Source organism: Epinephelus moara, chromosome 8 (genome assembly GCF_006386435.1).
Source record: "Epinephelus moara isolate mb chromosome 8, YSFRI_EMoa_1.0, whole genome shotgun sequence".
Taxonomy (NCBI): Eukaryota; Metazoa; Chordata; class Actinopteri; order Perciformes; family Serranidae; genus Epinephelus; species Epinephelus moara.
Window position 1 is genome coordinate 25207381 of NC_065513.1, and position 14724 is coordinate 25222104.

General features: G+C 40.4%; 1 protein-coding gene across 2 annotated transcripts; it reads left to right on the top strand.

The window, feature by feature from the left end:
* Window positions 1-321: 321 nt before the first annotated feature.
* LOC126394311 (solute carrier family 28 member 3-like) lies at window positions 322-13778 on the top strand. 2 transcript variants are annotated; one of them, XM_050051057.1, is made up of 14 exons: window positions 322-431; window positions 889-974; window positions 3025-3116; window positions 4887-5076; window positions 6919-7063; window positions 7196-7309; window positions 7634-7711; window positions 8676-8756; window positions 9033-9113; window positions 9229-9354; window positions 10335-10465; window positions 11158-11326; window positions 11467-11664; window positions 13364-13778. In XM_050051057.1, exons 1-14 carry the CDS (start codon window positions 363-365, stop codon window positions 13478-13480), a joined length of 1677 nt encoding a protein of 558 aa, XP_049907014.1. In that variant the 5' UTR covers window positions 322-362; the 3' UTR covers window positions 13481-13778. The 2 variants fall into 2 exon arrangements, with proteins under 2 accessions (XP_049907014.1, XP_049907015.1); XM_050051058.1 differs by having other exon boundaries at window positions 362-431; window positions 895-974.
* The last annotated feature ends 946 nt before the right edge of the window (window positions 13779-14724 follow it).

The following is a 14724-nucleotide window of genomic DNA, read 5'->3' on the forward strand; positions in this document are numbered from 1 at the left end:
ATTAGTGTGTGTTTGAGTCTGTGTGTGTCGAGCTAATCCCGTAATGGCCTTTAATCTGATGACAGCTAGGCAAGATATCAGTCAGCCGAACAGAGACCTCATTAATGTGTGCCTATGTTTGCGTGTCTGTTTGTCAAAGAAAGAAATTGATAACCTTGTCACAACACATTCGACGAAAACATCCACAGAATCTTAAAAACTAACAAAGTACCAAAAAGAGGACCCGAGGGAGGAAAGCGAGGGGGAAATGGATGCAGGGAGAGACAGAGAGTCGCAGGAGGAGGGAGGATGGGAGGGGAAAAGGACTAGACAGGTGTGCTTAGAGTCTGGCCAGTGTTTGAAAATACGTGAACAGGAAGAGAATGGAGCTGAATGGAATAGCAAAGAAGAGTCGGAAAAGGGGTGAAGACAACACAGCCTTTGAGCCAGAGGTAAGCTAGACTTGTTTGTCGAGCTATTCATGAATAATACTGTTTAAATGGAAACATTAGAGAACCCCTGAAGGCAGTTGTAACCATACACTATAGGTAACTATGGAAAAAGCCATTGCTTTAAACAACATCTCTCTATCTCAGTTTTTACAGAATCAAACCATTCGCCCAGCTAATCGAGCAAATGTCAGGCTGCTAACTTTGTACCAAGGGATTCAAGTGACTGGGATAAGTAGTTTGAGACCTTTTATCAGAAACACATGAGCACAGTGTGCACAGGAGAAGAAGTTCTCCTTCAACCGGTTTGCCTTTAAGTTCAGAGTCAATATGTGTCACTGTACAAACAACCACAGGTAAGCATATTTAGAGTATTCTTTATCCTCAAGCTGTGTGCATGTGTGTGTGTGTGTGTGTGTGTGTGTGTGTGTGTGTGTGTGTGTGTGTGTGTGTGTGGCAGGAGCAGGGTCAGATATACATTGAAGTGGACAGTTCTCCTGAAGCTGCGGACGATGCACACGACAAGCCAGAACAACATAACAAAAGGTGGTATTTTTGTTTTCTCTTTAAATTCTTGAATTTTCTCTTAATTTTCTGTTCAGAGAAAAAATAAGAGAGGTCAACTCCAGATGCACCAAATCATCCAAATCTGCTCTTACGGTGTGCTCAATGATGAATCCCACTTGATCCCTTATTAGTACAGGTAACGCACCCTGAATTCTGTATAAGGACAGGTGTTGTACCGTGTGCAAATACTCTGGCACATGCCTAAGAATTGACCAATGGCTAAGCCACGCCCCCTTCCACTAACTCGGACAAACTATCAACATTCAGTGACTGGGCGCTATGGCAGGTGTCACAGTACACAGCATTTTGCAAGAGGCAATTGATTTTTGGGGACATAACGATCAGATATCATTGAGAAGTAACCAAAAGGGCCTAAACTATGCATAGGATGGATATATTCATCATTTTATTGTTGAGAAGGTCGATGAAAAGCTTAAATTACAAGCCAAAATGTACAGGTCACAGTGTACGCTTGTGAACCGCATCTCGTTGCCGTCGCCATCAAAGACAACAAGATAAAGTGCCACTGAAGTTAAGGTTTTTGGCTCAGAATATGAGAAAAGGATAACGGCCTTTTTACCATCTTTACCAAGAGTGTCTCTCCGTTAGTTTGGTGCTACAGTATTTACACTGAATCATTAAGCATAACGTTTGCTAACCTCTGTTATCTCTACAATTACAGATAAGCTGTAGCTTAACTCCCCACACATTAGCTTAACTAGAGCCCTTTGGACAACAGCTAAATGACGTACGATCACCAAAGTACAAAACTAGAACAAAATAGGCTAATGAACTCCCAGCAAACAAGGTGACATGATGAACAACGCAGCTAGGAGCTAACGTTAGGCTAACTTTAGCTAACGTTAGCTAGAGATGTTAAAGATAACTTTATATTTCTTTCCAGCAAAGTGACAATATGTTGCCTCAAACACAATGTTGACTTACCTTAGAACAGATGTAGACATCATTGTTAATCTTATTCACGTTGAGTTGATGTTGTGGTCTAACGTTACCACACAACTTTATCCAAAGGAGACACTTTTCTCGGTTGAGATGTGGTTTAAAGTGTAAAAAATACACCTCGTCGCCCAGCCTCTCAGGATACCTTGTGTCGGAGTTGCATGTACCCCATGCACACCGTTTGACCATTTTTAAACTTCAAATCTCTGAAAAAGCTCATAAAACCGAACAAAACTGACTTTCTGTAATGCATTTCAATAAACGTCCAGGCAGAGAATGTCCGAGTGTATGGGAATGGCTATATGCACTGTGATTGGCTCATCACATTTGAGGGCGGGACTTAGCCATAGGTCAGTTGGAGAGAAGCCACCAAGTACAAAGGCTGTAAGAAGAAGAACTTCTGCGGTCGTGGAATTGACACACTGTTAAATAAACCTAAACAAGTAAACGTGATTTTACAGAGTGTCAGTGGTGGTGTTACAGAAAAATCAAAAACCCAGCAATGCGAAACTTTCAGAGGGACGCACAGTGACTGAAGTTTATAGAAAATGGTTTGACATAAAAAAAAATGGAGGCCAAAACACTGCATTGCCGTACTTTTTTTTTTTAATGTCTTAATTGGGGTCAATGGACAAATTTAATGATCCAATCATGCTTCCGAAAATAGAATAATCTACATTTGATTATATGGTGCATTTTTTATGTTCCTCAAGTTTAAAACTTGTGTTTCCTTGCATCAGAGGGACATTTATGGACTGTAAAAACAGAATGTTTTTGTCTTATCTTGGTAAAAGTGCTCTCTACCACTCATTGAATTTTCTCTTACCTAAGAGAAGAGCAAAAACATCCCAGAAATCAATGGCTACTAACAAAATAAGAACAACCTGTGGATACAAACAAAAATAAGTGAAAATTTGTTTGTATATCACTTCCAACATGAGACCCATTCTTCATGTCACATTTTCTCAGTTTCCTCTAAATCACCAGCCTTTCTCCCGTCCTTTGTTGTCACAAATCATGTCCTCTCTCCTTATCTTGCCCCTTATCATTCTCCTTTCTGTGTGCCCAGCTTGCTTGAGAAGAAAATGGAGGCATTCCAGGGCTGTTTGGCAAAGCACAAAGACCAGATCCGCCTGATTAAACGCCTGGTTTTAGGAGCAGGTAAAGTATCTTTGTTAGCATCTGTTAAAGTGCAACTGGGGACCCTGAATGGACAGCAGGTCTCTGTCTGGGGGCCTCCACATGCTCCACATGTGTAGCCTGAGTATCAAAGTCTTTCAGCTTAAATTTGCAGCATGAAGGAGTCTCTCGTTAATGTTAAGATTTTATCAGAGACAAAGTGTGTCCACTGCTCTGAACAATTGATTTTCTTTGTTTGCTACTTGTGATTATGCAGCCACATAGGATTAAATCTTAGTATACTGAAAAATCAATTTCTGGTCTTGCTTTAGGACTTTGAGTCTGCGTGAGCGCTTGTAAAGGGCTGTTTAATTTATCTTTGAGAACTGGCTGCGCTGGTTAGACCTACATGCTCTATGCCTCAGAGCAAAGTGTGTGTGTGTGTGTGTGTGTGTGTGTGTGTGTGTGTGTAACTGACAAAGGAAAAACAGAGAGTTTTTTTCTAATTGCCATGATTTTTAATGGAAAAATCAAGCCATTGCTTATCAGAGCACATGTTGAGTATTTGAATGTTCAATGTGTTGCTGTCCAGACTACACAGATACAAGAGTATGTACACACACACGCAACACACACACACACACACACAGCAACACACACAGTGCCAATGCTGGCTTTGTTGGCTCCTATAGCAATTTAAAAAGAGCAATTAGTGGTACTGTGTTACTGTATTGATCCAAAAATAATAACAGAACATACTGCAGGCTGCGACATATACAACATGTTATGTTGCTCTCAAGTCTGTGTCATAAAAACCCGTCTGTCCTCTTTACAAATATTGTACAGATACATATGACCTAATTTGTTAGGACTGTAGCCAACGTAAAAATGCAAATGACCTTATGTAGAGCCAGCTTGTCATTTGTCTCTATATGTAGATATAAATGGCTTATTCTGAGGTGATTTTCATATTTTCAGCTGATCATACACTAATGAAAACAAGGTTATGAATATTATGTACCATTTCTGCCAGTGGATGCCTCTAAATCCTACACACTGGATCATTAAACATCCAATTAAAGCTCAAACTTTATCTTCTGAACCTGCATATCTACAAAGAAACTTTGTTAATTTCCAGTATTTGTGATGAGTCAAAGTTGATTTTGCTCAAGAAATTAACCCGTCAACAAAAGTTTGCACCTCGAGATATTGAATTGTTTTTGATATCCTCATTTTGAACTACTAACTCTGTTTTTTTCAGTCCTATAAAAACTAAATAAGAAATCGCACCATTTTCAGGCTGATATAATATGCTCTTCACTAACGGGTGAAAATGCAGTTAAAATGCGGCAGAACAGTTGCATTCATATCTTAATTAAATTCAGTTCAGTTCCGTATTTGTAAGTCAGAGGGCTTGATGTTTACAGATGAGCACACACTGTGTCATTTGAAGACTTAGGCAAGAAAACAAAGATAAAAGAACTTAAATGTGGGGGTTTGAAATGTGAAATGCTTCTTTAAGATTTCACAACACTTTAGACTTTATGGTAAAAATCAGACCTTGTTGTAGTTGTTTTACATGTAGAATTTTTTTAAGTGCCATCATCATCAGAGTCACCCATAAGTCAGATTTGCCGTTTGAGGATGTGTTCAGTTTTCATCTCTGTACTCTCAGTGCTCACTCCTCCTGCTGTGTTTTTAACCAGAGGAAGTAAAGCAGGAAATAAAAGGAAGATATGTGAGTTGTTCTGATGAGAGAAAATAATGTCAGCTTTGTTGGATATAATCATATTAATACTAAATTTGTTTCAGGCCTCGTTGCCATAGTGATAGCGGCATGTGTCCTGAACTTCAACCGGGCTGTTGTGCTGCTGGTCATCGCCTTGGTAACCGTATTCTTCCTGGTCTGGGATTGGATGATGGGCCGCTATGGCGACCGGGTATGGGAGGAGCTCTCTCCTATCAGAGACCTTCTCGGCAAAAACTGGTTTTGGATCAAATGGTGAGAAATGTTTTGTTTCAGTTCGCCTGATGCACACCTTCCTCATCAGAGCACAGAGGGAGGCTCACTGGTGCTCTCACCGTAATGACACTGGGAAAAACTGTAGAGTCAGTACACTAAAAAATCTCTCTCAGCAGCTGTAACTGATGTATGTAATGTGCAAGACAGTTCAGACATGTTGTCTCCTGGCAACGACAATGTCCTCAGACTGAGGAAATTCATTGTTCGTTAAATCAGCATGAGCACTGAATTCAAACAGAGCAGGATAAAGGAAACGAGCAGTTGATGGCAGAGTGTGAGAACTGCTGTGTGCCACAGTGCACATAAAGTAAGGTAATTGCACTAGCTCAAGGGCACTTACCTCACTGGAAAGGTGAAGCAGAGGCACAGTACAGACTGTAACAAATGGTATAACAATATAACAGGAATATAACATTAGGTTAAACACACACATGTAACTAATAGGGTTAAAAATTCTCAACTTTCACCCAGCTTAAGGAGTTTGATCTCCTTCCATCAGGCCATCATTACAGTGTGCCTGAAGCAACAACATGGTGCTCTCTCCTATTCTTGTAGCCATTAAAGGCTGAATCTGAATTTACCTTGACTTGCAGTTGATTTGGCGCCATATCTGTTGGGCCTTAACCTTCCACATTTTACATGTGGCTTGATCTGCTGCTGTTGTTAGATTACATTTTATATGCTTATTTTTTGTACTTTCATTCTGGCAATTTGTCCCCAAACAGAAAGAAACTATTTATAAAAATTGGCACCGAGGCACCTAAAGAATGAATCTGAGGCAGGGAAAATAAGTTCATTGTCCAGGCATTTGTTACATTTTGAGCAGTGTATTTTACCATTTCAGCAAGCAAAGAACAATGGTGTCTACAGCCTCTCTTGCCCTGGTGAAAAAAAACATAATATGCGTTCCAATATCCAAAGATTTGTCTCAAATCGTGTACTTCCGTCAGTACACTTCTATGAAGTATACTATGTGCACTATGTACTCATTGGTGTAGTGCGCAAATTTCGACAGGGTAGTGTTGTATTAAATCAATAGTGCCATTGTGCACTCACCAGAAATGATGACCGCAAATTAGCTAGTTAGCAAACTAGCATTAGCATTCGCGTTATCATTTGTGGTCCCCAGTCATTACAGACTGCTAAATTAACCCAACAAACATACTGCTGGCTTATACCCGACAGCAGTATACTTGTGCTTAGTGCAGAAAACACATGTATTTGTACAGCATACATTTCCAGTTTGAAAAGTGGTCCCTCCCCTTCCGCTACGTAGCCAAGATGGCAACCATTGAGGGCGAGAAGTGTCCATAGTTCCACACTCAACTTCTTGACCGTTTTGAGTGCACCATCTCATAGTGCACTGCATTTTTCCATACTTCTCAGTGTGAACGCACTTATGCGCTCAAAATATTAAGTGTAAGTACAGAAGTACGCGATCTGAGACGCAGCATTAGTATGTCCCACTGCATAGTAAGTCAAATGCAATGTGCCAAGAATGCCAGGATGTTCTACAACATTCGGTTCAATTTTGCAGTACGCAAGGCAGCATGCTTTTCTGGCTATAATGACCTAAAATCTTCTGCGTGGCAGATGATGCGTCACATCGACTGAGCCGCAAACAGATGACAGGAGTATATGAGAAATTTTTCCAATGGAAGAGAAGCAGTCCTCGTTCTGTCATCCTGTAACTTCTTTACAACACGCTCGCCTTCTTCTTGCCAGTATATTACATATTACAGATGTACAGACTGTGTGTTTCTGTTTATCTCCCTGGCTTCCTCCACTTCCTCCTTTGTACATCACTCTCTGTCTCTCCAGGGTCTTGTGTGTGTTACTGCTGGTGTTCGTGGTGTGCTGGCTGGCACTGGACACGGCCCAGCAAGGGACCAGACAGCTTGTGTCTTTCTTTGGTTTGCTGCTCCTCATCTTCTTAATGCTGCTGTTCTCCAAACACCCATTCAGGGTAAGTCACACACACACACACACACACACACACACACACACACACACACACACACACACACACACACACACACAACCACACAAACTTTTTGATCATGTATGGATGTATATGTATTGTGCATGTGTCTTGCAGTGGTGTTGGCAAACTTTAATCTGTGGGGTCGGGCTACAGTTTGTCTTTGGTCTGCTGATCCTAAGGACAAAGTTTGGCTTAGATGGACTGCAATGGCTTGGAAAACAAGTCGAGGTACACACACACACACACACACACACACACATAGATTTTTTGTTTTTAGTTGATTGTCCTTTTGTTTCTTAGTTTCCTTTTTCATTTCTTTGTGTTCTTTTCATTGTCTTTGATTCCTTTCTATTGTTTCCTGGTTTCCTTGTTTTGTTTGATTGTGTCCCTCTTTTGTTTTTTCCTACTCTGTCAGCATCCGAGTCTCGTTTTGTTTATGATAAATTTGGGGATTTTACTCACTGTAGCTTTGAAACATCACAAAATTTACAATCAATCATTTTACATTTTTCTGTGTCTTTTGCTAACAATTCCAAAATCTCCTCCATGTAGACTTTTATGTCGTTCACAGATGTTGGGTCTAAGTTTGTGTTTGGTCCAAATTACAGAGACCACCTCTTCGTCTTCCAGGTATGACACACATCAATATGATGCACACAGACACGCACGTGCACATGAATGAGACAGTGTGTGTACATAGACCTCATGGCAGGGTGTCTGGGATATACAGTTTGTGTTTGGGCATGTAACATCATATTCTGGTTTCAGAAACCTATAGATGCATACAGGTGCTTCATTAGCTCAAGCAAAAGTAGTAGTTAGTCGTAAAACGAAACATCTGGATATTGTTTGTATTGTTCAAATAGGAATATGAATAACAAGGTACCTCATTTTCCATGTAAATGTCATTTTCCAACCCTGTCTCACTCCAAAGTCGTCGAAATCCTGCGCTTGGGCTATGATTTCCGGTGTCAGACACCCGACGAAAAAGGCATCTTTTAACGTCTGCATAATATGCGACAGGTTGCCGTTATAGCTTAACAGCACTTGGGGAAACGTGGCGGGAGAAGAACTAAAGTTAAGGCAGCGAAAGGCAGAGTGGGGCAAGCGGGAAGGGTGGTGGATGGGTTCAGCAAATGCCGACTTTCGACTTTCACCCGGGAGAGCGGTGTTTGCGTCCCGTAAAATTATAAAGCCAAACCCTGTCCTTTTTTCCTGAACCCAACCAAGTGCATTTGTTGTTTATGGGGGAAAAAAACGTCAGTTGGCGGCGTTGTACCGACGTAGTGCGTTTATTTTGAAAGAGACTGTATGTAAACAGTAAATTTCAGAAGTGTGTTTTGAAAGAAGACAATGCATGTGACAGGCAGAACTTGACACGCTGTCCCAGAACATCAACAACCACCCAGGGTACCTTGCACATCGTATCTCGATGTAGAAAGTCCATGACCAAACGTTGATAAGTGACAAGGTCGGAGTGAGAATGTGTTGCATTTTCTGAATATGATCAAAGCCAAGATGAGACTCAAAGGTTCTGGTGTGCATGTCAACAATATATATACGAAAGATGATGATGATTGTGGACTCTCTCTAGGTGATGCCTATACTGGTTTTTATAAGCTCTGTCGTCTCCATCCTCTACTACGTTGGCTTCATGCCCTGGCTCATTTGCAAGGTGAGGAAGTGGGAGGATAAAGTGCACGGACAGAGAGAAATATTTGATGGCAAATGTATTTTTCCAAGCCATTTATTTTTAAAGCACCTGTCATATAAGAAATACAGTGTAAGGGATAAAAGGGAAATGATAACTGCTCAGAGTAACTGGAAATGAGCCCAATGACACAATGACGACCAGGATATTTAGTTTCCAATTTGTATATTTTATATTATAATTTTCTACAGTTATTTCCTTTTGATTTTCTGTGATTTTTTTCATTTTATATTTTCAAAGATTGGATTCGTAATGCAGGTTACCATGGCAACATCTGCACCAGAATCAATGGCCGCAGCTGGAAATATATTCTTGGGACAGGTAAACAACAGTTTAAACAGTAAACAAACACATCAAGCAAATCACTGATATAATTACATGAATCCATAAATTCACTAGTCCCAAATCCACCCAGCCTTTGTCCTTCCTCCTTCAGACAGACTCACCTCTCTTGATCCGTCCGTACATCAGTGGACTAACTTGCTCTGAGATGCATGCTGTGATGGCAGGAGGCATGGCCGGCGTCTCTGGTACCATTTTGGGAGCCTATATCTCCTTTGGGGTAAGGCGATGGATGCAGGGGTGGGAGGAGGTTTTCACAATTAAGGCTGTATTTTAAAAAATTAACTTTAAGGAAACTATGAAAGTACAGTTTGTGGCTTGATCTCATCAACAATTGAGTTATTTGAAAAAAACAATGGTTGTCAATAAGCATAAAACAGGACATGAATGATCAAATATGTCTTAAGGGTTATCAACATTCCTTTTATTATAATTTATTTCAGTGCCAGATTGGGAATGCCAGTAATTAACCTGTAAAGTATGAGTTTTTAAACCAACCGTTAAAGGAATACTTAATCCCCTTAATGATCAGTTGTGTATCTATTACTCACCCTGTGTTACGCTGAATTCTTGAAGAGAATTTTGATTTTTAACGCATGCCTCCACGGTGAACGAAAAATCCAAAAACAGCAAATATTCTTGACGAATTAAGGTCATAAGGATCCATGTTTAACAGCAACAAAACTATATCAAAACATCTGTTTTCACTTTCAGTAATCTGGTTTTAGCAAAATTGTATGTGTTTGGGGAGTACTAAGCATGTAAGTGGATAAATGAGACTTGGATTTTACTGTACGGGTTGAGTGAGAGTTTGCAATGGATGTCTTGATTTAGTTTTACTGTTGTTATATGCAGTTCCTTTTACTCCCATTCATCAAAAAATGAGTCTTTGTCCACTGGAGGCATGCAAGATGATCAAAGTTTTCTTCACAAATTCAGCGAAGCATAGGATGAGTCACTGACTAGTCATTTGGAGGGGAAGTATTCCTTTAACTTAACAAAGTCATAGGGATATCGGACATTAGGAACACAGTTTAAAATATAGCCTGGAAGTCTTTTTAAGTCCTTATCTAAGGACTCGTGACTGACCCTGAACCTGATCTTGCCTGAGAGTGTACATAGGAATTCATGACAGCTCTGTCAGGAAGTGAATGATTGACCATTAAATGTATGTCTTGTTTAATGTGCCTCTCTCTTGAGATTGAGGCAACACACTTGTTGACAGCAACACTGATGTCTGCTCCAGCCTCCCTGGCCATCGCCAAGATGTTCTGGCCTGAAACAGAGACGCCCAGTGTATCAACCAGTGATGACCTCCAGCTGGACCATGGGTAGGAGAGGACAGTGGCATCATTATAATACAATACAGTACAGACTGTTTCAAAAAATGGTTTTCATTCAAGCATCTCTATTCTATTAGAATTGTACTTATATTACATAGACATTGAAAAACACCATTAGTTGTGGGTATGGACGCTGTGTGGAGAGTTGGTTGGATTAGAACAGAATAGGGGTAGGACTAGACAAGTATGCCTCACCTTCCTTCTTTTGTCATACATGAAATGTTAATTTATGTTGCTTATTTAAAAAAAATCTGTTGTATATTTTCACCGTTATTTATATATGTATTATAGATAGTAGTTTATTTAGTTATTTTTTAATGTTCTAATTGAAATATATTCAGTTCAAACCAGTTTGATTAATGAAAAAGGTAACACCTGCAGACTGACTCGAAACAACAGATTAAACAGATAAAACTTAAATCAGTCAAAGTGTTGGATGTAAACAATCAACCTGACAAAGATCTGAATAGGGACCAAATATTGTCTGTTTAAATTGATTTGTGCTTTGTTATCTACATTCACCTAACCTGAGCCTTAGATGATCTACAGCACCAACCACAGTATTGACACAGTAAATGTCAGCAACACCAGTATGCTGATGACACTGCGCTATTTTGATACAGTACTGTTCAAAAATAAAGTGTTGTATAACCGTTCAAATGTTGCCTGTGTCTCCTCAGAGACAGTAAGAACGTGTTTGAGGCAGCATCCCAAGGTGCATCTTCTGCAGTGGGTTTAGTGGCCAACATTGTTACCAACCTCATTGCCTTCATGGCACTGTTAGCCTTTTTAAATGCTGTCCTCGCCTGGCTGGGCGGGATGTTGGACTGTCCGCAGCTCAGCTTCTCGGTAACGGCCCCGACTTGACACTCAAACACTTATACACCAACTCTCCAACATATACTGTAATTTTATATTTATATTCTTAATATATTCAAACATTAACCTGCATATATGCACTCACTCTTTGCTCTTTCTGTCCTGTTTAGCTCATCTGCTCATACGTGTTCATGCCTCTCTCGTTCATGATGGGTGTTTCCTGGGAGGACAGTTTCATTGTTGCTGAACTGATTGGCATCAAGACATTTATAAATGAGTTTATTGCCTATAAGAAGTTGTCAGAGTTAATTAAGAAGCGGAAATCAGGAGGACCAGAATATGTGGGCAACGTAAAGCAGTATATTTCTGTGAGTCTTACTCATCATTCTTTACAGTTATTTTTTCCAGTTTCAACATAGATGAGTGGCTGACTAGTCGGTGTGGAGGGGCTTTATGTCAATAAAAGTGTTATGGCCTCATTAGATAATTTTATTTCTCTAATGGATGTCTAAATGATGGTAGACAAACAGTGTTTAGTTAAGAACGTATTAAGGCAAGGTTTTTGGAATCTTCACAACCCGCATATGACAAGGGAAATAAGTGGTGATACAACACATTCTCACCAGCAACTTGTCAAATATGGCAGCTTGGTCAGTGGTCTACACTTCAAACAATGACACTCTCAGTATTCCTCATATCAAGTTTCAGTTCAAAGAGGACTTAAAGGGATAGTGCACCCAAAAATGAAAATTCAGCCACGAGCAGTATGGAGATATTTTGTGGTTTCAATTATGTGTTTTTGGACGTTTGAATCTGGGGCGCCGTAAGCCTCCATTACGGCCTATTTCCACCAGATGCATGTTGGTTGCGTCTCCGCTCTGGCACGGCAGCAGAGCCAATAGGATTCAATTGTAGTCAATGTGTGTGTTTCCACCAGCTGCGGCTGTGCTGCGTTCCGGCTCCGTCTCAGCTCCGGCACTCCGGAGCCCTCTGCAACAGATACGCAGGACTTCTATTTTTGCCAGATGCCGGAGCACAACGCAGCAATTCAGCACACAGCAGATCGTGCGGGGCAGGAAGTCGTGCACAGAAACAAAATAAAACATCCGTTTAATTTTCAAAATAAAATACACAGTGTTTACGGCGGATCATATTTCCCTGCACTACACCTTGAAAACTACATAATGGGCAGAGGCAGGCCTGAAGTCAACAGGTCAGAGGTTTTCAGACGGCATTTCACCCCGTTGACACCAGTGCACCAAGATGTCTTCCGGCAGAGCTGCACCGCTCCGCACAGCAAACGCAGCCGGTGGGTATTGACGGATGGCGGGGCACGCAACGGATAACCAGCGCTGCCGTTCCGCAACGGACACGCATCCAGTGGAAATCCGGCGTTACAGTTGTGTTGCTACCTCCTCTCCCCTTGGATCTACGCAAGGGATGTGAGGACTCTAAAACTTCACCTGAGCCTAGACCATGTCATGTCTAAGGAAGAGCTGCTGGCTCAAAAAGTTACACAGCATTAAAATCCTTCCAACAGGAGCTACTAGGTATGTGTGTCTATTTGTTCCTTTTCCTGATGTTGCTTAAATCCGGCACCCAGTCCATTGGACATTGGGATGTGTGTGTCTTTTTTTTACTGTTCTGTATGTCAAGTATCTGACATGACTGACATATGATGTTAACTAAGTTACGTAGTTTAAAAACTCACAGTTGAGTTGGTTTCACATGGGACATGATCTGTAGTCTCCTGAGTGAAAGTCCTGTGTTTGTTTGACAACATCCTCTCACCCTACACAGACCTTTTTGCTCTTTACACTGCATCATTGCTGCAGATGAGTTTACATTGGAGTTAGTTGAAAACCCAGTGCGTTTCATACAGATGCTAAAAGAATTTGTTGTGTGTGATGGTATCAGACATTGAGGGCCACTGACCAAACTACCGTATTTGATGCCCTGTGGGTGACAACAGGTTGAGTAATAAGTATAATTTTGATACAGGCATTAAAGTCTTTTGGGATATTTTGGTCACATAATAATTTAGATAAACTCTGTTTTATCCTTCAGGTCCACTCTGAAACCATTGCGACCTACGCTTTGTGTGGATTTTCCAACTTTGCTTCGATGGGGATAGCAATCGGGGCGATGAGTGAGTGCCACCTCATGAGTTGTGAGCAAAGCTGAGCACCAACGTCAAACAGGCGAACAGGAAAATTAAAGTTCAGAAAGTTATTGGCTGGTGTCATATGCTGCAAAAATCAAAGTGTTGAAAAGTATACTGAGTAAACATGTTCTCATTTAAATTCAGCATGAGGCTAATTGTCCCAGATGTCTTAATACAAAGCACACAGCACTAGATACAATCTATGCCACACACACACTGTGGAAATGTACAGGATGGAAAATAAAGAGTTTTTCGGCTGGCATGAGTGGGAGTAAGTGGTGATGAATCCATCTGTTACATTTAAGCAAGTTGCAGTGTGTGGGCTGAATGAGAAGTTAAGACTGTTTGATTTAGCCCATGGCTGGGAAACAAAAGGAAACTCAGATAACCCAATCTCTCTCTCTCCCCCCCCCCTCGCTAATTCACAAATTTCCAAAACGTAATGAAGGCAGTCCTAACAACTGTCAATACAAAGTTACAGATGCCAAGTGTGAATGTGTGTGCTTCTGCAAATGTCAAAAGAAGGATGACACTGAAACAGACCTTGTATTCAAAACAAAAGCCTCCCCGGATTATTGAAGAATTAAAACAGGTTTCCACCCAAAAACCAGAGAAATGTGAAATCAGGGGTCAAAATTTGCAAGTAGGAATTGCAAAATAACAACAAATGAAAGACGGTAGAAACAAAAATAAGCAACTTTGGCAAAATATTGGATTTAGATTTAGATTTTACAGATTAGAAGTTACAACTTGAACATTGAAATTTATGAGTGTTCATGCCCTTGACATGTAAAGTGAAAAGTTCATCCTTGATTAATATATTTTGAAAATAAAATCTCTTTGTAGCACAAGACACAGTGCATAAAATCAAAGTATTAAGTTAAGTCTTGGTATACGGTTGCAAGCATTAGAAGATGTCAAACAAAAAGTAGCCTGTTGGTACAAAAGTCAAAGAGGAATCAACTATCATTTAACACATAATTCTACCAATTTTCTGTGAAACCCAGTAAAAGTCAACAGTCAGTACGTTTACATGCACAGTTTAATTCCACTTTTAATCGGAATGAAAGGCCATTCCGATTAAAAGTGGTCATGTAAACGGTCATTCCGACTGAAAAACGGTCATTCCGATTGAAAAACGGTCATTCCGATTGAAAAACGGTCATTCCGATTGAAAATTAAATCCGATTAAAGGGGGTGGTTTATTCCGTTTGTCATTCCGATTGAAAGAATTTTGTGTGCATGTATACACTCATTCCTCTTT

Coding starts and splice junctions, on each gene's coding strand:
- LOC126394311 (XM_050051057.1), top strand. CDS start 363: ATGGAGCTGAATGGAATAGCAAAGAAGAGTCGGAAAAGGGGTGAAGAC. Junction 7,064..7,195: donor TCTCCAAACACCCATTCAGG/GTAAGTCACACA, acceptor TGTGTCTTGCAG/TGGTGTTGGCAAACTTTAAT. Junction 7,310..7,633: donor GGCTTGGAAAACAAGTCGAG/GTACACACACAC, acceptor TCCTCCATGTAG/ACTTTTATGTCGTTCACAGA.